This window comes from Athene noctua, chromosome 3 (genome assembly GCF_965140245.1).
Source record: "Athene noctua chromosome 3, bAthNoc1.hap1.1, whole genome shotgun sequence".
Classification (NCBI taxonomy): Eukaryota; Metazoa; Chordata; class Aves; order Strigiformes; family Strigidae; genus Athene; species Athene noctua.
Window position 1 is genome coordinate 48,881,840 of NC_134039.1, and position 21,776 is coordinate 48,903,615.

The window sequence follows — 21,776 nt, forward strand, 5'->3', positions numbered from 1 at the left end:
CACATAGGACTAACTCAGTTTTTTTAATGCACAAAACTTCAAACTATATTACCATTAGTCAAATTAGACAACAAACATCTGAAACTGATGCATTATGATCACCCCAATGCCACAAACTCAGAAGACTGCAATTTACTCATTTTGCAGAGCATTTTACAGAGTTACATAAACATCTTATAAACATACAAAAACAACTTTGGTGCAACATTTCTAGGAGATACAGCATGCAGATAATCTCAAGAGAACTGTTAATTGAGATACTGACTGGCATCTGATGAAAGGCATAAAAAGAAGCCCTTTAAGTGCACAGAAATGAAGACGTAATGGAATAGGTTTTCACTTGCTTGAGCAGGTACACCTACTCCTGCAGAAATAAACAGCTCTAACAAAGCACCCTTTGTTAAAAGCAGCCAAACCTCAGGCACTAACCCGACACTACACTTTAATTTAGGAAAAGGACATTGTACAAGAATCTTTAGATTCCATCAAACCATCGCCACAGCTACTAAACCCCTGAGAGTAGGGGGCTATCCCCTACCCCATATCCACAATCTAATTTGGTCATTTTACTGCTTCAGTCATGTTAAATCAATACTTCAATTTTATTAAAATAATTTCTGGATAGCGATACTGGTAAAGACCTTTTCCTCCAACAGATAAATCCCTGGTAAATTTGTACACAAGCATTTGCCAACACAGATTACCACCAAGAAATATCTCCCAGACTCAAATACATCAAGCCATCCCTGACAGCATTCCTAAAAGTTCAAACATTTTCTTCAGTTACTCAGAAAGCTGTTTTCTCCACAACTCAGTCAAGCTTTCCCTTCACAGTATTTCACTGACACATCACTAGTTTCTCTTCAAATACACACCACTGTCAGTCAGCGGCTACTCACAGCATTGTTGCACTCATAGACCCTTCAGTGCATAGTAAGTTGTTTCACAAGAACACAAGCACAAATCACCTAGAACAGAAACAATCACAATTCCAAGGTATGATGACTGTTCACAGTAGTCCAGGGAAATTCCCTGTGCATTTCAGTCAACAGACTACAGTATACATAAGGTACAAGCCCACAATTCACAGAAACCATTCCACACCTGTAACACTGCATGCTCCAACAGAAGCACAAAAGCACTAGGAAGTAGGAACAAGCACACGTACAATTATGCAAGTGTATACTTATAAAAGTAAGCAACAGTATCCTTTCAAAAATACGGCAGGCTTCAGAGTAGCAATCCTGAAAGTTTGCTTTAGATCTGTAGCGAGCGAGTCTGCTATTTGGCTGGTGAGATTCCAGGTGTTATACCTTCTTCCACTGCTACAAAGGTCATGTCTTTTGCTTTTGGCAGTTTGCAATGATTTGTGCAGCTCTGTGAAAATGTACCTTCCACATACTGCATCTGACACCATCCTTTTATACATTGACTTTGACAGACCAGAAGCAGGTCTCCACCAAAAAACAGCTGTTCCATAAGTGAAAACATCTGAAATAATGGTAAATATTTTTTTTGAACCTGAACTACTGAACCATTCTTCTAATTTAAATATGCTTAGTTTTTCAAGTGTAATCTATGAATAACTAAAATAATCACAGCAAAGGCTGGTCAATTAGATCCATCTCAATCAAGTATAGGAAACACTTTCTTGCTGATGTTTTAAAGATGATCAAACCACTGAAATGACAGTCATTCACACAAACACTTGAAATTATAGTTTCTAGAAAGTGTTAAACTAAATTTTACCTGAATTAGCATATTCAGTCCTATTTATTCAGCCTATTAGTTCAATAAAGCTGACATACCAATTACGAAGTACATTTGAGAAAAAGACTACCTCAACTATTTTCCGGCTTTTAAAATCAGTAGATATCACTTACAGACCTTATTACCAGTCCCAGATTACAAACTAAGCTTATCAGAAGTTGAAAATAAAAATATAACCTTTTTATAAAATCAGTTCTGAATACAAAGCTTTAGCACTCAAGTATGTATTTTACACATTTGAAGGCAGTTTCAGATATTGTTTGAAGTGCTCTTTGATTTTTTTCCCTTTCACTAGCCAATACGTGTCCAGTTTCTCTTAAAGTCAAAAGCTCATTCAGCTGCTTAGGGAAATAAACAGCAACTATAACACAATGCCTCCTTTAAGTTACATACATTTGAAAATAAAACTGTTCATAGTGTAGCTCATTATTAGGAAGGGGGACACCAACTCATAATTTATTACAGTCTAAAACTGGCATATTCTAATAGCTGTCAAATAAGCACAGTTACTGACAGGGAAGAGTTAAAATTTACAAATGGAAAAAAAAATTGATTCAAATCACCAGTATAGCGTGATGTGCAGCAGTGTATTACCACAACATCCAAAACGCTTTAAAGCTGCTGAACCGGATCAGTCACACAACAGCCAGTATGTGCATCATCCGGTTCACACTAATGACTCACGCTCACAGCTTCAAGCAGGGATTCCTACATTGAACTACTATCTGGAGAAGTCACACTGATAAATGGACAAAAACTACAGTATCACACGGGAGGAATCACTGAAAGTACTTACTTTAATCCCGGTGGTTTTTTCCCCCATATATATGTGTTTGTTTGGATTTTTCTGATTTCAGGAAACATTTCACCGCGTGAAACAATAAAAATTTGTAAGTATAGGTTTAAATGGCAGAAGATCAAACCATAGATAACTGCTTAAAATGAGAAGCTGTTCATCCTTAAACCGCAACACCAAACATATGAAACAATGTCCAATTTAGGCCAACAGAACATTACCAGCATTATCAGCAATGAAGAATGAACAGTACACCCAACACAATACCTATGCTTAGACAAACCATACTGATTGTTTAATCCACACAGTCTTGTATAGGGCTACAGGCAGTATAACTACTACTGCCATAAGGTTCACGGGATGCAATGCTGGACTACACTAACAGCCTTAAACTAAGAATATGCTGCAAGAATGCCCAACGGCATTTTCAATATTGGCTGACTGTAAAACAGCCTATGACTATTAGATGAAGCAAAAAACAACTCCTTCAGAAAAAAAATGTAAACAAGAATACTTTTAAAATTTTACACGCTCTTAAGAAAAACAAGGTGAACATCCTGAAGTTACTGACCTAGTTTGCATCTACTGCCTGCAATAACAGAAGCTTGACAAATACGCTCCTTTCCCTTCTGTAGGGTCAAAGCTTAGAGAAAGTTGACTTTTACTGCAAGAGTACTAAGGCAGCACATTAACTTCCATTTTTTATTCAGAAATGAACTGCACAATCATCTTGCAAGGTAGCTACCCAAATATCCATGAACTCTCAACCTGACTTCTGCTAACCAAACATGTTTTATCCTGTCCAAAAAAAGTGTAATATAACTGAAAGGATCAAGAACAAAATCACTAGTGTGCTTTGAAGAGATAATAAGAAACAAGTTAATCAGAATTTTAACTAGTAGAGTCCTTCCTACACAAATGTGAAAGCAAGCAGTGAATAAGGCAAAACCAGGAACATTGCTTACTTGTTGCTGTTTGCCTAAAAATAAATGCTGCTTTAAGGCTGCTCCAAGTTGTTTTAAATCTGTTGTGTTCAGTGACCACAAGAATCAAACCTTGAAAGAGTGATCCATGAGCAAGACTATGACCTGCTCAAGGAGTGATCAATACCTTTGCCATGCACAGTGTTTCCATTGATCTACCTACAGAGGAAGCTCCCCTAACAAACTGCAAATCTTTCCTCCCTTCCTCAAGGAAATAGCTGTCTCAAATACAGATACAAAGGTACATAGCATTGCCTTTTCCTACGAGAGAGGGAATCTATACTTAAATGGGTCATCGAGTACCAGGCTGATGGAAGTTCCTGCTGACAGTCTCTGAAGTTCACCAGAGCATTTAAATTAATAAGAGACCTAAACACAGTTTATGCTTTCCTCAGCTGAAAAAGTGCCAGCAAATCCGTAACAGAAATACACAACTAAAGACCACCACCACAACATACTAAAAAACAGTAAGTCAAGAAAAATATGCTGGCCGAATTTAATTTCCCTACGAATCAGGCTTACACCCACTGTTGTAGATGGCAGACTTCAGATCAGCTCAAACTGTCTTAGAAAAACTACGTTCAACCTCTTCTATCCTTCACCCCTGCTATTGTTTCTAGAAATGCTCATCTGATTGCAGGAGGAGAGCACTACACTGGAAGAAAACTAAAGTCCCCAAACCAGTCTACAATAAAATCAGGTAAACAACAGCACAAGAAATGGGACAAGGAGGGCAAGAACAGGAGAGCAGCAGAGCATTATCTTAGACTGGCTTAAAACTGTCATGGAACAATAATGTGAGTATAAGCTGCCTTCAGAAGAGGAGCAAACTTTAGGGTGTGTTTTTTTGGTCCTCAGAGCATATCTGTGATATAAAAAAACCTTGATACGTTCAAGAATGTACACATTCTAGACGAGTGTTCACAATTTACCTGAAAACTTTTCCACTGTGTTTCATGTCCCTTTACAATAAATTTAACAGTTCTTTAACATTACTTGGATTTCTGAAAAAGTTTCCAAACTTTAAACAGATCCTCTCATTTTAATTAAATCCAATAATTTTATCAGTATGTCAAAGTAAACTTTAAAAATGGAAGAATGGTTAATGAGAAAGGAACAGGACACATGCACATATGCACATACACAGGCAGCCATCTATCTCCTCTTCCCTTTGCAATCTTCCTTTAATATTTTAATAAACATTACTGGTACTTTAGGTCCAAAATTCTAACATCCCCATTAAAGACTGTGATATGTAAGCTGTGTCTATGTGCATTAATCTAAACTTCAGGATAACTTTAGGATGCACATTAAAGATGAATACTGCATGTATAAATAAAATCTTATTTTGCACAAAGACAAATCTAAGCCTGAGCCAAGTTCCATAATAATCTACTCTTTTGATTGAGTACAAGCAATCTGTTGCAAAGCTGTAGAACTTAAGCTGTACCACAAGGACCTTTGACGTTTCAGAAGTTTGAATTAAAAGAAAACATGGCATTTTGAGTTGTTTGTTAAAAAAAGGAGGCAGGGGAGGGGGAAAGACATTTTAACAACACTGCAACCCTGGTGAGAGTAGTGAAAAAGTAGTGACAATTATATTACTAAACTGCTAATATTAAACTTTGGCTTGAAACTTGCTATTCTTATACCAGTTTCTCTGTGCAAGGTTTTGGTTACCATCACTTAAAATATTTCAGAAGATGATGTAAGCACTGCCTCTAAGTACATAAGCAGATGTAGACACAGGCTTTAATTTTCTGCTTTGCTAGTCTGATAGGGCAAACTGTAAAGAATAACAAGCTGAAGCAAACTAACTCTGCTAGTCACAAACGAAACTTCTGTTCAAAGCTGTCCCAAGCTCTTGCCTAGCAAGTTTACTTCAATCCATGTCTCCTGGAATATAAGTAGCATAGATAGAATATTAAAAAAAAAACACGTGACCTCACACACAAGCAGTATTCTCTGAAACACTAGAAACTTCTTAACAAAGAGGCCCTCCATCAAGGACACAAAAAGTCAGGTCAGAAGGGCCAAGAACAAAAAGTAAGTCATAATAAAGGTAGCAAGCACCTCTTCAAAGGGTACTCTGGAAAAGCCACACCACATGTAACATTGAATAAAGTGAGGAAGAGAAGGTACTGAAGCAACAAGTCTCCAAAATGCAAGTAACTTCACCCTGACCCCATAAAGCATTTACAGTTCCTGTAAAGCATGTAAAACCATTAACACAGTATTCTGAATGTTAGTGAAGAGGTAAGTTCCATGTTTGATAACCAAGACCATATATTTACTTTTTTATGTTTTTATCTCTGCTTGAAAACTACTCCAATACTACAATTTTTTCCCCTACACATATCATCTGCCTTCTCACAGTCAAATATCAATGTGGCAACGAACAATGAGTTATAATCTTCTTAAATCTCTATCATTCAAGAACTATCACCAAACAAGCATGTCATTCATGTACTTTCAGCAAGGACCGCATGCACTATTTGTCACCTGAACCCCCAAATGTTAATCCACATTGTCAACAAAAAACAGTTTTGTAAGAAACTACAATTAAGGCAGGTAGCCTACTAGTACAAGGGTTGCTCTGCAGACACAAATTTCACAATTATTTTGTGTAGCAGTGGTTCTTTAAGTTCTTTGAAAGTGCTTTATGTTTTCAGTCACTAAACAATTCTTTACACAGTAGAAAAAGAATACCTACCATTTCACAGCTAAGTTTTGCACCTCACCATTTTTATCTTCCAGTAATTTCAAAATCATCTTCACCACCTTTCTTTCACTGTCATCATCCAGCTTGATAGAATCTTTCTGTAGTTCTGTCATCAAGTCATTAGTAGCCATAAACCTGACAAAAGATAGTCAGATAATTATTGCTAAAAGGATATGGGTTACTCATAATGCTCAGGATTCAAGATTCTCAGTTTCCACCATTTGTTATCAAATAAATCACATTTAACACTGGATTACTGTTACCTGTTTTGTGACACCAGTAGCATTTATTGTAGTTATAGAATACAAAGGAGAAAAACTATTTTTAAATTACAAACAATTTTTAGTTAGGTAATCATCCTTCCCTGATGAGAAACAGCTATGTATTTTACTTTGACTATTTAAATGATATTTCAACTGATCACAAAAAAACCTTGACACTTCCCCAGATTTTAAGTAGTTGAGAAACTAAAAAAAAAAAGCTTGTCTATTAAAAAAAAAAAATTTCTCTGCTCTGAATTTATTTTAAAACAACTTTTAAGCAAGAAGAAAAAAAAACAGTTTTTCAATCATTCTCCCATAAAATTCACAAAAGTCAAACAGTAATGAAAGGAAAAATAAAGCGTGAAGCTATGTTTCACATTTTTCCTTTTCTTGTCCTGTATAGACTAGTTGGTTTATAGTCCAGACAACAGCTGACCACATTTATCCAGCCCTCAATCTGGGTGCCACATTAAAGACCAAGATTAATTATTGAGTGATCAAGCAAATAAAATCACCCTTCATATCAATTAATTTATTATCCAATAATACTGGCATATCCAATAATACAAGAAAATACTGAGAAATCACTTTACAAAAATATTGCTTTTATGCCTTTTGTATCTTTTCCTCCTGAAGTCTGTTTTCCAATCTGCTGTTCTTTTGTAAGGGCCCTCTCAGAAGAAGTAACACATCTGTATTACTCAACTATAAATCCCACAGGCTTCAGTACCAATCACAACCCCCATTCAAAGCCCCAGACAAAAATGGTTTGTAATTAAACAGCTAAGGCTGACATTTGGACTTCAGGCACATCAGCCTCAAGCAGACAATCACTTGAGCTCAGGTCGTACTTGGAAGGTTATCTCTACAGCCTGACATGCTAGATACTTTTTTTACTGAAAATGAAAGCCAAGACTCCATATAATCTTAATATGCATCACAAATGCCAGATGCCTGCCCTCACATAACGGACCTCAACTTGTCCTGTCTTTTAATACAGTAGTTCTAGTCTAATAGTCTCAAGGTGTTTCTGAGATAATACCTCAGTCATTTTTCATTCACTCCAACAGTTCCACTGAAGCAAGCCTGTAATGTGACAGGAACCAGACATGCGCATAAACAGATAACACAAATGGCATCAGCTTTTAAGCAGAGCAAACAGAAAAGCTACTTCGTAAGTAAAGGTAACAGACAGATAACGATAGGAATAAGGATATACACAAAGTCACATCAGGCTAGATCACACTAGAACATTCAAAGACTGTCTCCATATTACTGCTCTATTTACCTCATTTTCTTAAACCTTAATAGTCTCCCCTCACTTCCTTGGTCAACAACTCCCATTTCCTAGCCTTACAAGTTCACATGCACCCATCACCTACTTGTGACACATTCTTAAAACTAAGCAGAGCTTGCACATCCTCAATGCATCCACAGCTTCTGCACTCAACTACAACTGAGGAGTCCTCCTGGCAGACTCCTCCATAAAAAAAAAACCCAACCAATCCAAATCCCACAATGCTGTGGGGAAGCCCAGCAACTTTAGTTTAAAGTAGCTGGTGTTTAGAAAAATGGTTTTAAGTAGTTTAGATGTGGCCTTTATTCACAACTGCTTCCTCCTCAGGCACATCCAACTTTAGCTGGTGCAAAGCAGCAGGTCGTGAGCAGCTCCTCAAACACTGTACTTAGCCATTCTCCCCTTCCAGTGAGGACACCACTACTCCCACAGCCACACAGTAAACTCCCACCTTAAATTACTGCCCATTTTAGAGTTTAAGTCTGAGTTTCCAGACAATAGATGCCACAAACATTTACATCAGGCAAATCAGTTTATCCAAAAACCAGAGGATCAAATTTTACAGTAAAGTGGTTATTTGAACTGTGGTTTATACTCAGCTCCTCGATATCAACATTAACTACACTATCCCTCATCAAATATACATGATCTAAGAATAAAAGCACTTACAATTACTAGTACTAAATACTACTTTATCCCTTATGCAAACACACAAAGTTTCAGAAAATGTGTTACTGCATAACAGTCAGTTTGTAAAGGTCTATCATCACTCATTTTATGTTCTGTAAAGTCAGATTTTAATCTAGCCTAAGAAAAGATTTTTTTAATAGTCAAGAATTTCAAAGTTGTACAAAGCTTCTAGAACAAGTTTTCTGAAGTGTTTTGTAGTTGCTTTAGGAGAGCACAAGTCCTAACTACATGTAGCTGGGAAAAAGAGTGCTTGCTGCAACTGTATTTGACAGGTGTGACCTACCCTTTTTGCAGAAAGTTTTACACTGATCAAAATCAGTATTAAGTCATAAATCCATTAGAATTTTTTGGAAGTCATCCCCCCCATAAGCATAAAATTGAAAGCTCACAACCACAGAAACAAATTAGCATGATAAAAGTAAAAAAATTTTCAGTAACATTTAGAGGAAAAAATGTTTGAATCTATTTTTAGTTTTAGATTTAAATAAAACAGGCAATTCTGGACAGTCTTTTTTTAAACTAATCAATATTCTTTTCTACTTCCAAAGTTTCTAGCCTAAAATCTTCAGGTCGTATCACACTACTAAAATCTGAAAGAAATATGAATGAAAAACCCCACAAATTTATCACATCTGCGTCCTGTGCTTACAACAGTCTGTGAACAGCAAACAAGCTTCTTCAAAACCCAACTCTACAGTTATTTAATCATCACCTGTTTCCCTTTAGATTTGAATATATTAACAGGAAACTTGTTTGGATGTCAATACGTTCAACTATAAATTAAGTACTGTAATGCTGAAGCAAAGCAACAAAGCCCAAACGTATTTTACACCTTTTCCCTGTCTGTATTCATATACTCTCCTTGACAAATAAAGGTTTCAAATGTGAACTTCTGGTTGCGCACAATACAAAGAAATGTAATTATTTTTAACCTAATACTTTGCTAGAACTACTGTGTAAATGTATTACCTCTGCTGGTTTTTGATAGCTTACACCATTTCATTTTCTGATACTCAAATGTTTGCATTTTACCTGGTATTTATTACAAAGCAAGCAAGCGATCCAATAAAAAGTAGTGCTCTTGTAGGAGATCCTAAGCTCAAAATTACATATACCAGTCCTGTCCCCATAAGACTTTGCCAGACTTCTGTCTCTGGATGGACAGACTTTTTAGAGGCAGTACTAAATTATGTGAGGACCACAAAACCCCTGTCTACAAGATGCAGCACGCAGGAAGCATGTCAGCTTAGGATGTTCAAGGCCACAGCACTGGGTCTGCTTCCATTTGCAGAATCACAGGATCCATATTTTTAGGTCATCTCACCCAACCTCCGCTGCTCAGAGCGTGGTCAGCGACATCAGGTTGCTGAGGACTTCGTCCTTTCGACTTTTAAGCATCTACGAGGGCAGAAATTCAAACGCTGACCTCCTGCCTCCCCTATCCCCACGTAGGTGAGCAAACCTTGGCTCCTCCCGGCTGCCTGGCATCTCTGCTCACGACGCGTGGAGGCCGCGACTTTCCGGGCTCTGCCGTCCCCCGTCCTTCATGGGCAGCGAGAAGAGGCGCTCCCTACCCGGGAACTTTCTTCCCGGGGTGGCAGCAGATTCGCGCCATCCCCGTTGCGGCGGGGAGTTGGGGCGCGGGGGTGGCGGCCCTCTCTCACCCCGAGAGGCACCAAGGCCCTGCTCGGCCCCGCGGGCCTCCCCGCCAACAGGCACCTGCCGCCGCCCTGACAGCCGCGGCGCCAGGCCCGGGGCCGGCGCGAAGGCGGCCGTGGGGGCAGGGCGGCGCGGGGCCTGCGGGCGCGGGGCCGGCGGCGGGCGCGGCGGGGCGGAGCGGGGGCTGGGCGGGCGGCGGAGGGCGCGGAGGGGGCGGCGGCGGCGGCTCCCACCTGAAGTCCTTGTCGCTGGATGTCATTTTCTCCAGCAGGTTGGAGATGTGGTACGAGGCGCTCGCCATGTTGACGGACCCGGCCGGGGAGGGGGGAGGGAGAGGAGGAGAGAAGGAGGAGGCGGCGTCTTCCCGGCCTCGCCGGCTCCACTTCTCCCGCCGCTGGCGACGGCACTCGGCGGGGCGAGCCGGGACCGGGACCGGGACCGGGACCGGAGCCGGGGCGAGGGCGGCGAGGGAAGGCGGGCGCTCCGCCGCCTCCTGCGGCTGCGGCTGCGGCTGGTACGGCGGGAGGGGCGGGGAGGAGGGCGGGCAAGCCGCTCGCGCTCGGCGCCGGGTCAAAGGTCGAGGGGGCCCCCCTTGCGCTGCCGGCCCCACGATTGGCTGTGCCAGCGGGCGGGAGGGGCGCGCGGCCGTGCGACACCGGAGCGTACGTGGCGCAGAGCGTGCGCGGGAAGTTTAGGCCGCTGGTGGAGAGGGGCGGGAGGCGGCGGCGCGGCCGGCGGGACTACGCTTCCCAGCGTGCATCGCGCCCACGCCGCCGCCGGGGCTGCCGGCGCTACGCGTCGAGACGCGCAGGCCGGGGGCCGGCAGGGCCGCGCGCGGCCCGCTGGGAGGCGGCGCCTCGATGTGGGGCCGGGCCGGGGCCCAGCGCCGCGGGGACGGGCGGAGGGTGGCGGTTCTGGGGGCAGCGTTCGGCTGGGGCCGCCTCTCCTCAGGCCGCTTCTTCTCGAGGGCGAGCCGGCTGGAACGTGGTCGTCAGTAAACTCCTCCGGCATAGGTGCTGTCCGCATCCGAAGGGTTCACCGGCACTCTCGGTCACCGGACACGGTGCTTTTTGAACTGTGGCCATGACAAGCCCTCGACATAGCCTGGTGTTACGAAGGCTGCAGCTTCTGTTCCAGACCCTCTCACACGTGTGCAATGGCTCCCGTCATACCTGAGCATGCTCTGAAAAATGGCTGATGGAAGCCAAAGTCATGTGAAAATTAATTTTCTTGTTAAATACAGGCAGGCTTTCATCGGTTGTGGTTTGCAGAAAGTAGCTTTAAAATGTGATGTGAGTGCTTTCAGAGGTCTTGGAAGCCAAAGGGCACCTCACAGACAATTTTTTTTTTCATACCTTGTTACTGTTCATGTCAATCTCAACACTTTTCAGGGCCTAACCTGGGATCTGTATGCACAGGTAGATGATAAGGAGCTGTAGGAGAATTGGGGAGATATCCGCATTACATCTTCCATAAGGTTCATACTGAAATACAAGAACGTTAAATAGCCTTAATCTTTTCCAGTTACATGTATATACAGCAAAACTCATGAAAAAAATGCTTTTTGATGCCTTTGTGCATATTTAAAAAAATAGACAAACTAAAAATTTCTTTAAAATAGGCATTTCTTACATGCAGCTTGCAGGCAACCTTGCACCAGCAGCAGCTGATGGAAGCATGTGCTCTTTACTCGGTAGAGAGACATTATGTGTCACTACCATGGCCTGTCACCCGGCCATAGCGTACAACCAGCTATTTTGGAAGATACTCGTGCTGTTAATTGTCTGGCAGCTGTGTTGGGAAAAGAGCTTAGTACATACTGGTCTCGTTCCCCAGAGCAGCTCAGTGTTAGGTTCGCACTGTTGCAGCAAAATGATGGATGGGGTAAGAAGGAGGTGTGCAGCGTGGTGTTGGACTAGTGGCATTGCGGTGGGGTGTGACATAGGAATGAGTAGGGAAGGTGGGAGTAGTCAGGAGCAGGGTGGGTATCCAGAGGAGAAATGGGGGAACGCCGGTATGGGTAGAGGAACTGCAGTAAAGGGAAGCGCTCGGTAGAGCTGGCCCAGTGCTGACTGATTTTCAAATAGGCCATTCACTCCTTTGATTTGGGAATACTTAATTTAGAGGTTACCTTCAGAGAGGGAAATTCTTTATTTCATTTTGCTTGAACGCTTGTGTTGGATATTAAAGGAAGTCAACTAGAACAATCCAGATGAAGATAAACTCAGTCTTGACCTGGTTGAGACAGCTGAAAATGGTTTATGATGTCCGAATTGTGATGATGATGTACCACACAGAGAAAAACTGTGTAGCTCCTCCTTGAAGTACCGAGACATAAAAAGTTGAAGTACAAATGTTTGACATTTGGCACATTGAATCATATTTTGCCACGTGAAAGCGCTATTCTAAATCATTTTGGTGACCGTGACTTTTGAGCATCTTACAGTTCCCAGGAACAATTGGTTTCTGAGATGTCAGCGTCACAGTATCAGTTCTCACATACTGCAGGGAAAGACCATTCTAATCTGGTCTTTATTTACATTCATGGCTTGGGTATTATATGGGGATCGGGTGGTTATGGGGTGGTGAAAGATCATCTGTTCTGAAAATGTTCTGCCCACATGGTTACCATGAAGCATGTTAGACCAAACAGACGATAGAAAATTCTGTATGGTAGGTGAGGTCTTTGTGCTGATTCCTGTTGTGGAGTAAAGCATTGCCAGTGGTCCCTGTAAGCAGATCCACCCAAGTTGGGATTTAACTTTTAAAATCCTTACCATTTCCAATTAGACAATAAACTGAGCTATTTCCCACTTTGGGAATCCTACATACATTTACTTATAATAAGAACAAGGGGGGAAAAAATCAGAACAAGTACAGAACAATTCTGCTGTGGTCTGCTAAACAATTTTGATCACTTTTCAAATTATTTTAAAATCATTTAATATTATCCTTCCCATGCTGGTTTCTATACCTCAGCCAGCTTACCCCGCCACTACTTAAATGCAATTTCCTATTACTACCAGAAACGCAGGCTATCATGGAGGAAGTCAAAAGTATTTTTTTGTTCAAGTACATTTATTACAACTGGGATTCAGCTATAGTAGATGCAGTGTTCCAGAGGAAGTTAGATACAGAGAGAGGCTAATTGAGAAGAGATTTTTTCCAGCTGATAGCAAACAACTTCACAGACGGAATGGTACTCCTGATCTGTTCCCTGTAGACATGCATATTAGATGCTCTTGGTTCATTCACAAAGATAGCTGAAAGCTTAATTAAATTCTGGAACCTGAAAGGATTTATCTTGCTTTACGCTTGCAAATATGTTCCCCAAATGGTGGAGAGAAGAGTGGAGTTAGTTTAGAGATGCATTCACAGCACTAGAATTTGAACCCTCACCGATTTGTCCTTTCACTTCACATGGGAGCTGTGAGCCCACTAATCGTCAGAGGACATCAGGAATGTGCTGCCTCTTCCTCTATCAGCATGTAAAGAGCTATACCACACAGCTTTACTCAGCTTAAAGGGAATCCTTTAGGACGACATGTTTAAAGCTGGTTATCATTTTTTACAGCTGGTTTTGGGGAAATAAAAAGAAAATTGCTGCTTTAAGTCAAAAGCTGCTCACTGCTGCAAGCAGATATTTGAGCCAGAGAACCTTACAGTTATAATTTATCCCTTAGATATGTGATTGACTTTGTACATCTGAACTTTGAATTTTTAGAATGATGCCTGGAAAGAAAGTCTTTACAATTTTATTGGCTGATTATATTAACAAACCACAGATGGTGTCAGAGAAGTGATCTAGATTTAAATATGAAAGAAACAAAACAGAATGGTAGTCAATCTTTAACTTAAAGGAAACAAATTGAAAAAGCAGAATAGTCTATGCTACCACAGTCACATGGGTGTTTGTTTCAAGGCATTACAGTTACCACTGTATTGCAATGTATAACACATCATGTTCCAGGAGATGAAGATGAGTTAGATGAAGAACTAAAAATTTGGGTTTGGAATCTTAATCATAAGGGGGGGTGGGGGCGTGTTTCCCCTTTATTTCCTGTTTTCCTTATTTTTAAAGTTACATGACTTCCCATAGCAAATTATAGCAATTTCCAAAGTAGGGCACATTTGGAACTAAATAAATCGTGAGCTCATTTCACCTCATAAGCTGAAATTTTAGTTCTTTCTTCCTAAAGCTGAAAATCTGTTCACATACAAGCTAAGAATCCCAAAGCATCTTTCCAAAAGCAGTTGGTGCTACTGTGCTGATTCTCACTTAAGTCTTTAATTTCTGGACAATAGAAGATACTGTTGGTCACATTTAGGAGAAATTTTTAAATACTTACCAAGAAGAATACATAATATCTACAGCTATGAACTGCCTCGCCTTTCCTTCCTAGCCCAGATAATCCACTTCTGTAAAGTAAAGTAAAACAAAGCAAAGTGTTTGGGTTTTTGATTCCATCAGCTTTAAAAAGAGAAAGATCAGGAAAACAGTACTGGTATATACCTCTGGTTAAGTAATGGACTGAAGCAACTGTCAAATGGACTGAAATTGCCTCTCTAAAAGAACAGAGCTTCAATAGCATCCACATCATAAGATTAAGTTTCAAGAAATGTAGTATCTTGAAGAAAAAATACAAGTCTTTTAATTAAAAAAACCCAAACAAACAAACAAACACAAAAATACTAAAAGAAATCTACCTTTTGGTTGCTAAACACTGCACAGCTTTTTGCAGTGTCTGTGGTCAAAACTTTTCAAATACATATCACAATCACCAAAAAAAAAAAAAAAAATCTTGCAAATTAAATCTGATTTGAAATATGAGCCAGAAATTTAGATTCAAAGATTTTTATCATTGTATTATTTTCACACCAAATGAACTCAGTTTATGGAACAAAAGATTTTTTTGTTCCTTAATACCTCTTCTGAAAATCAGTGCAGGTAGTTTTTGGTTTTGCTCAACCATTTGCATTTTCATTCCTTATCACAACTCTAAATTTGTAATTTATTCAGAGGCAATTGTTTCCTTTTATGTCAGCACATCCAGCTTTCTTCATATAGCGATCTCAGCAATGCTTGTATGAGAGAGATGCTTGTTTTCAGTTAACTTAAAAGCACTTGTTTAATTTAAACTTCTGATATTGAACAGTACTCTTTGTGTTTCAGAAGTTGTAAAAATACAAATTATTTTGGGGAACTTATGCTTATTACAACCAGAGATAGCTGTGCTATAGATTTTGTTTATTCTGGATCCCACATTTCAAGAAAGCCTTGACCATATTGATAATTTAGAAATTTCAATGTTAGTACATTGGCTAATTACAATATGAGTCAATGTTTGTCAAAGCGGACATAAGGGCTAATCTATTTCATTTCATAACATTTCAAAGCACTGCTCGTGTTTTGTTGATTCTTGCTTAAGAGTGCTTCATTTCAGGCCAGTAGAATGTGCTGTCTCCCTCCCTTATTTATGAGGCTGTCAGCAACAGCAAAAATGAAAAAATGCAAATGCAATTATTCTTCCATGAATCAAGGTGAACAGAGAGGGCTAAAAAGAAATCAGAATTAATGAACCTATGGAATAGAGTGTAACTTTGTAGAGTCTGATTTCTTGGAGCAAAACTGACTGATCCCTGGGATCATCCAAGGTAAAGTGACTCGGTGACTCTGCTCGTGGAGCAGATGATGCCTGTTACTAGCCTACCATCACTTGAACAACGAACATAGACCACTGCCTGTCAAGGTGTGTCTCTGTGGACTGCCACAAACTGACTCATGTTTTGATCTTTTTCATACTCTGTGGACATTTTACTGAAGAGCTGTATTAGTCTTTAACTCACATGCTGTAGCTGAATGACTCTTAATATATGAAGTATTCTTTTAAATTTGCTATTTAAGAAATAAATTAATAATAAGGAATCAATGAACACTGGCATCCATATTCTCCCAGCAGAAGAATCTTAAAACATCTCCTGACTTCCATATGCTTTGCAGGAGAAGCTTCTCCAGGCATCCTTATGTATTATAGTTGACTGCAGTTCTTAGACCTGACTTGTAATACCTGTACTGTTCAGGTCCTCCTGAGCAGGAACAGACATGTGCTGGTCTTTATTAGAGGCTCTTCTGGCACTGAGCAGCTCTACGTTTGATAAACTCAAAAGTTCTTTGATATTTTTAGTGAACTGAAGTGTATTTAACACATAATAAATGGTTATTATCCACAAAATCTTGTCAGAGGAGTACTGGGTTCAAGAACTGATTAGAACCTTTCTGTATATTACCTCTTGTTACTTATTTTTGCAAAGAAAACAAGGGCATAGCATGGTAACATACTGGAAACCTGTTGTAAGATTGCTTTTGCTGTTTGCACTGTCAGAACTGTCACTTCTCCCTTCAAAATCTCTGAGAGCTTTGAATTGAAACCTTTAAAAGGACGGAAGTCAGGGTCCAACCCCCAGAACTTGTGAATCTGGTAATGTGTGAGAAAGCTACATACCTCCTCGTCCTCATTAGAGTTTTACCCAAATTTAGTTAACTCAGCCTAGCTTATTTGTGCCACGACCATTTCCACCGTAGCCTGGAGGCAGGGCTGCTGAAGGGGCTGGGGTCTCCAGGGTATTTCCATTTTCTGACTGTCCTGCACACAGGTGGTGGTGCCAAAGAAGAGCCAACAACCAGCCTCTTCAGCTCCACACTGCAAGGCTTTGTGGAGCTGAACAGAACAGAACATTTGAGCAGAAACAAGAATTTTAATTGCCAGTATTCTCACCGTAACCTATTGAACCTTGGGGCCTAGTGTCTTTCCACATGATTTTGCTCATTGATATAATTCATCAGCTATGTGTTTGTGTGCTAAAATTAGTTAACACGGAGTCATAAGGTGAAAGTTGTTTAAATACATATTATTAGGCTATTCATATCATTCTAGGATTAGTAGCCATGTATGATAATAGCAGAGTATAGTCTAAGTTTAGGAGATATACAAGACAGCATATGTTTGAACTTGTCAGAGCCACCATTAGAATTTTTAAACCCTCTGGGTATGTACAATTTCTCTTCTGTTCATAATGAATATGTATAAAGTTGAGTAGGGCTGCCAAGTATTGGTGGCTCATTTGTGAATTTATGTATATGAAGGCAAATACAAAACAAAGTATCAAAAGAATCAAGACTACCAGCCAAGAATCTCATATATCTCATGTGCATTATTAAGCGGGAAAAGGCTCTTAAAAGAAAACATCTGCAATTAGTTATAATACTTTTGAAATCATTACATGACAGTAAGAAAAACATATATCGAATATGTTTAAATTTAAAAACAATCTGAAGAAATGCCTCCTGTTGTTTTGTTATCTCTCGGGGGGTTAATGATGCCAGTAGCTCTCAATGAGAGAAATGACGTTTTTTAATAACTTCTATCACAAAAGCCAACCCACGCTGCTACAGTCTGAAACAGAGGAATTCATTTTCAAAACAAAAATAGTCCTCCCAAACTTCTTAGTCTTTTCATGCATTGAAAAGTTGAGTCCTATTACTTATGTTAGAAACAACATCTCCTGACTGTCACAGTCAAGGTGACCTATACGATTTTTCTTTTTTTTACCACTTTTGTGGTACTGCAAGTTTAAGGGCATAATTTTAATCTCTGTATTCAGCTATAATGGTACCAGATCTGGGGTTTGTTCTGTTATCATGTTGTATAGGCCAAAATCAGTCATTTTTGTAAGGTTTTTGCATTACTAGCCAGTGCTTTAGAGAGCCTGGAACAAATATATTGTAGAAGCAATGTCATTTGGAAGGATGAGATACAGAGAGACGATTGTCTGTTCACATATCTCAAGATAAAGATGATTTTGTCTCTGAATGATTTGTAAGAATGTCCTCAAAGTCCATTCCTACAGTGTTTCTGGAGGCAGTGCTTTCTCTAGCAGTAGAAAGAAATGAGCTTTTTCCTTTGTTTTCTTGTACCTGATGTTGTAATTTACGCCCGTGTGTACTCAGTGTGAAAAGATGGTCTGATGGCATTTTGCAGTCACTTTGTCCTGCTGTGAACAGTGGCACTGTCTGCAGCTGAGATGGACATGGATGGAAGGAAGATGCAGGTTTGCGGCCTTACCCTCTGTCAGGAGGTCATCAAAGTGTGCTGTCTGGACAGAATCACTGTGAGAGCAGGAACTAGTGTCACTAAACTCTCCCTTGAAACTGTGCTGCCAAAGAAAAGAGAAACAGATGGAGGAGCACCTACTGCATTCTGCCAGACTTGTGCGTGCCTGAGTTTACTGTCCTCTTGAGATACAGGATGTTATCCCTTACACGTCAGCCATGGTGAATAAACCACAGAGGCTCATTGCTCTCAGGTCCTTTGCTTGTATTGCTCCCATTCATTGCTCTCTCATCCTCTGCTTTTCTGTGTGGTGCTAACAGAGCCATTCCAGGAAGTCAGCAAAGACCAAGAACAGCATGAGATTTGTATTATGTTAAACTTACACAGCATCAGTAGCTGAGGCTGAAAGAGAATTTTCATTATCCCTTAGCAGTGTTTAGTCTGAGGCATCTAGCTGAGAAGCTGTGATACCATCTTGGAGGAATAGTTTGTACATGTTTCAAGGTCAGCTTGTAAATAGAGCTATTTTCTGGCAGTGGAAATATCCCATTTTAGTAAATTGGACATTACTAGAAGGGCAGGAATACCTACAGGAGCAATTTTTTTCTGTTCAGAACTATTTGTCCACAAACTGATGCAAAGAGTTTTTGTTTCAAGAAGCCAACTCCAAAATTACATTTCCTTGTGTGACTCATCTAGTAGTGCAGTACCTGCAGGGCAGTCAAAGGAGGATGGCAGTGGTCCATGGTATTTCAGACTTCTGGGAGAACAGTGAATTGTGGAACATGTTTGGGTTGTGTGAGCCATCTTGGTTGATTTAAGGCTGGCTTAAATACAGCAAAGCACTTAAGCACATTGCCTAATTTTAAACCAGTCTGAGTATTCTTTTGGCTTTACATTAAGTGTGTGTTTACCTACTTTACTGGAGAAAGATGTTATTGTGTATTGCAGGTGTATCAAGCAGGAAGAAAATCTGTATCACTGTTCGCTATATAAGGTCTGAGGCTCAGATCTTTCTTTAATTAGTGTGTTTATTTTACATGCTTCAGAGGCCAGGAAAAAAAAAAACCCTTCAGTTTCCTAATGAGGGCCCAGTTCATCAAAGTTCTTAACTCAAGTTAGCACTGTACAACTTAAATGCCATTTTCCACATCCTCCAGGGTAAAACCCTGACACATTTGCAAAATCAAGCAAAGCCAGGGATGGTAAATTCATTTCCAGAACAATAGGAACTGATCGAATCCTCAGTCCTTAATAACAAGACCAGTTGTACTGAGGGAATCCAACCTCCTCAGCAGGAAGACAGAGACTGGGAGAATGACCCCCCCACAATCCAGGAGGAGACAGTCTGTGACCTGCTGCATCACACAGACACACACAAGTCCATGGGACCGGATGGGATACACCCGAGGGTGCTGAAGGAGCTGGCTGGGGTGCTCGCCAAGCCGCTTTCCATCAATTACCAGCAGTCCTGGCTGACCGGGGAGGTCCCGACAGATTGGAAATTGGCCAATGTGATGCCCTGAAGTAAGAAGGGTCAGAAGGATGATCCAGGAAATTACAGGCCTGTCAGCTTGACTTTGGTGCCCGGGAGGCTGATGGAGCAGCTCATCCTGAGTGCCATCACACAACACATGTGGAACAACCAGGTGCTCAGGCCCAGTCAGCATGGGTTTATGAAAGGCAGGTCCTGCTTGAGAAACCTGATCTCCTTCTATGACAGGGCGACCTGCTTATTGGATGAGGGAAAAGCTGTGGATATTGTCTACCTTGACTTTAGCAAGGCCTTTGACACCATTTCCCACAGCATTCTCCTGGTGAAACTGGCTGCTCATGGCTTGGATGGGCACACGCTTTGCTGGGTAAAAAACTGGCTGGATGGCCGGGCCCAGAGAGTTGTGGTGAATGGAGTTAAATCCAGTTGGTGGCCAGTCACGAGTGGTGTCCCCCAGGGCTCGGTTTTGGGGCCACTCCTGTTTAACATCTTTACTGATGATCTGGACGAGGGGATCGAGTGCACCCTCAGTCAGTTTGCAGATGACACCCAGCTGGGTGGGAGTGTTGATCTGCTCGAGGGTAGGGAGGCTCTGCAGAGAGACCTGGACAGGCTGGAGCCATGGGCTGAGGCCAACTGGGGGAGTTTCCATAAGGCCAAATGCCGGGGGCTGCCCTTGGGCCACAACAACCCCCAGCAGCGCTACAGGCTTGGGGAGGAGTGGCTGGAGAGCTGCCAGTCAGAGAGGGACCTGGGGGTGTTGATTGACAGCTGGCTGAACAGGAGCCAGCAGTGTGCCCAGGTGGCCAAGAAGGCCAATGGCATCCTGGCTTGTGTCAGCAATAGCGTGGCCAGCAGGGACAGGGAAGGGATCTTACCCCTGTACTCAGCACTGGTGAGGCCGCACCTTGATTCCTGTGTTCAGTTTTGGGCCCCTCACTACAAAAAGGACATTGAATGACTCGAGCGTGTCCAGAGAAGGGCAACGAAGCTGGTGCAGGGTCTGGAGCACAGGTCGTACAGGGAGCGGCTGAGGGAACTGGGGGTGTTTAGTCTGGAGAAGAGGAGGCTGAGGGGAGACCTCATCGCCCTCTACAGCTACCTGAAAGGAGGTCGCAGAGAGCTGGGGATGAGTCTCTTTAACCAAGTAAGAAGTGATAGGACAAGAGGGAATGGCCTCAAGTTGTGCCAGGGAAGGTTGAGACTGGATATTAGGAAGCATTTCTTTCCAGAAGGGGTTGTTAGGTGTTGGAATGGGCTGCCCAGGGAGGTGGTGGAGTCCCCATCCCTGGAGGTGTTTAAGAGTCAGGTTGAGCACTTAGGGATATGGTGTAGTTGGGAACTGTCAGTGTGAGGTTAATGGTTGCACTAGATGATCTTCAAGGTCTTTTCCAACCTAGATGATTCTGTGATTCTGTGAATCTGGCATTAAATCCATTTGATTCTCTTTTATTAGTAAACACCTGGATGTCCAGATAGGTAATTCAGAACAAGTGTGTTCCTTTCAGTGATTAGAAACAACTGGAATGAGAATCCATTTTCACATCTGAACACTGACCAAAGGAGCAAATATTACGCTGAACCATGTTCTAATCTGGGGGCGGAGGATAGAAATATGTATATATATGTATGTATATTTCAAGGTGAAGCATTGGGTCATGTATGATCTGCTGTTGGAAGACAGAAGGAAAAAGTGCTGCATGTCACAATTATTCCTACACTTCCCACCAAGTAAAAGTCTGCTGTAAAATTGCTCTGTAGCTTCTGCCTGAAGATAACTTTTGCACCTGCTGCTCAAAGATTAAATGACATCTGTTGAAAAGAAACTGCCACTTGGGGTCACGTATGTTATCAACTTACATTTTTTGTTTATTTTTGTAGGTAAGGCTACAGAGTTAGGAATTCTTTGTCTTCATTTTGAGCTTTACTGTGGATCTTCATCATAAAATAATTTTTTGAGTCAGTGGAAATGCTGAGGCTTTAAGTATTA

General features: G+C 41.2%; 1 protein-coding gene across 2 annotated transcripts in view; it reads right to left on the reverse strand.

Moving 5' to 3' along the window:
• CAND1 (cullin associated and neddylation dissociated 1) overlaps positions 1-10,704 on the reverse strand; it is a 29,838-nt gene extending 19,134 nt beyond the window's left edge. For both annotated transcript variants that reach the window (XM_074902906.1, XM_074902905.1), the window contains exons 1-2: positions 10,414-10,704; positions 6,263-6,406 (exon numbers count right to left, since the gene is read on the reverse strand). In XM_074902906.1, the coding sequence (XP_074759007.1) occupies positions 6,263-6,406; positions 10,414-10,481 (212 nt within the window). In that variant the 5' untranslated portion in view covers positions 10,482-10,704. The remainder of the gene's footprint in view (positions 1-6,262; positions 6,407-10,413) is intronic.
• Between the last annotated feature and the right edge of the window lie 11,072 nt (positions 10,705-21,776).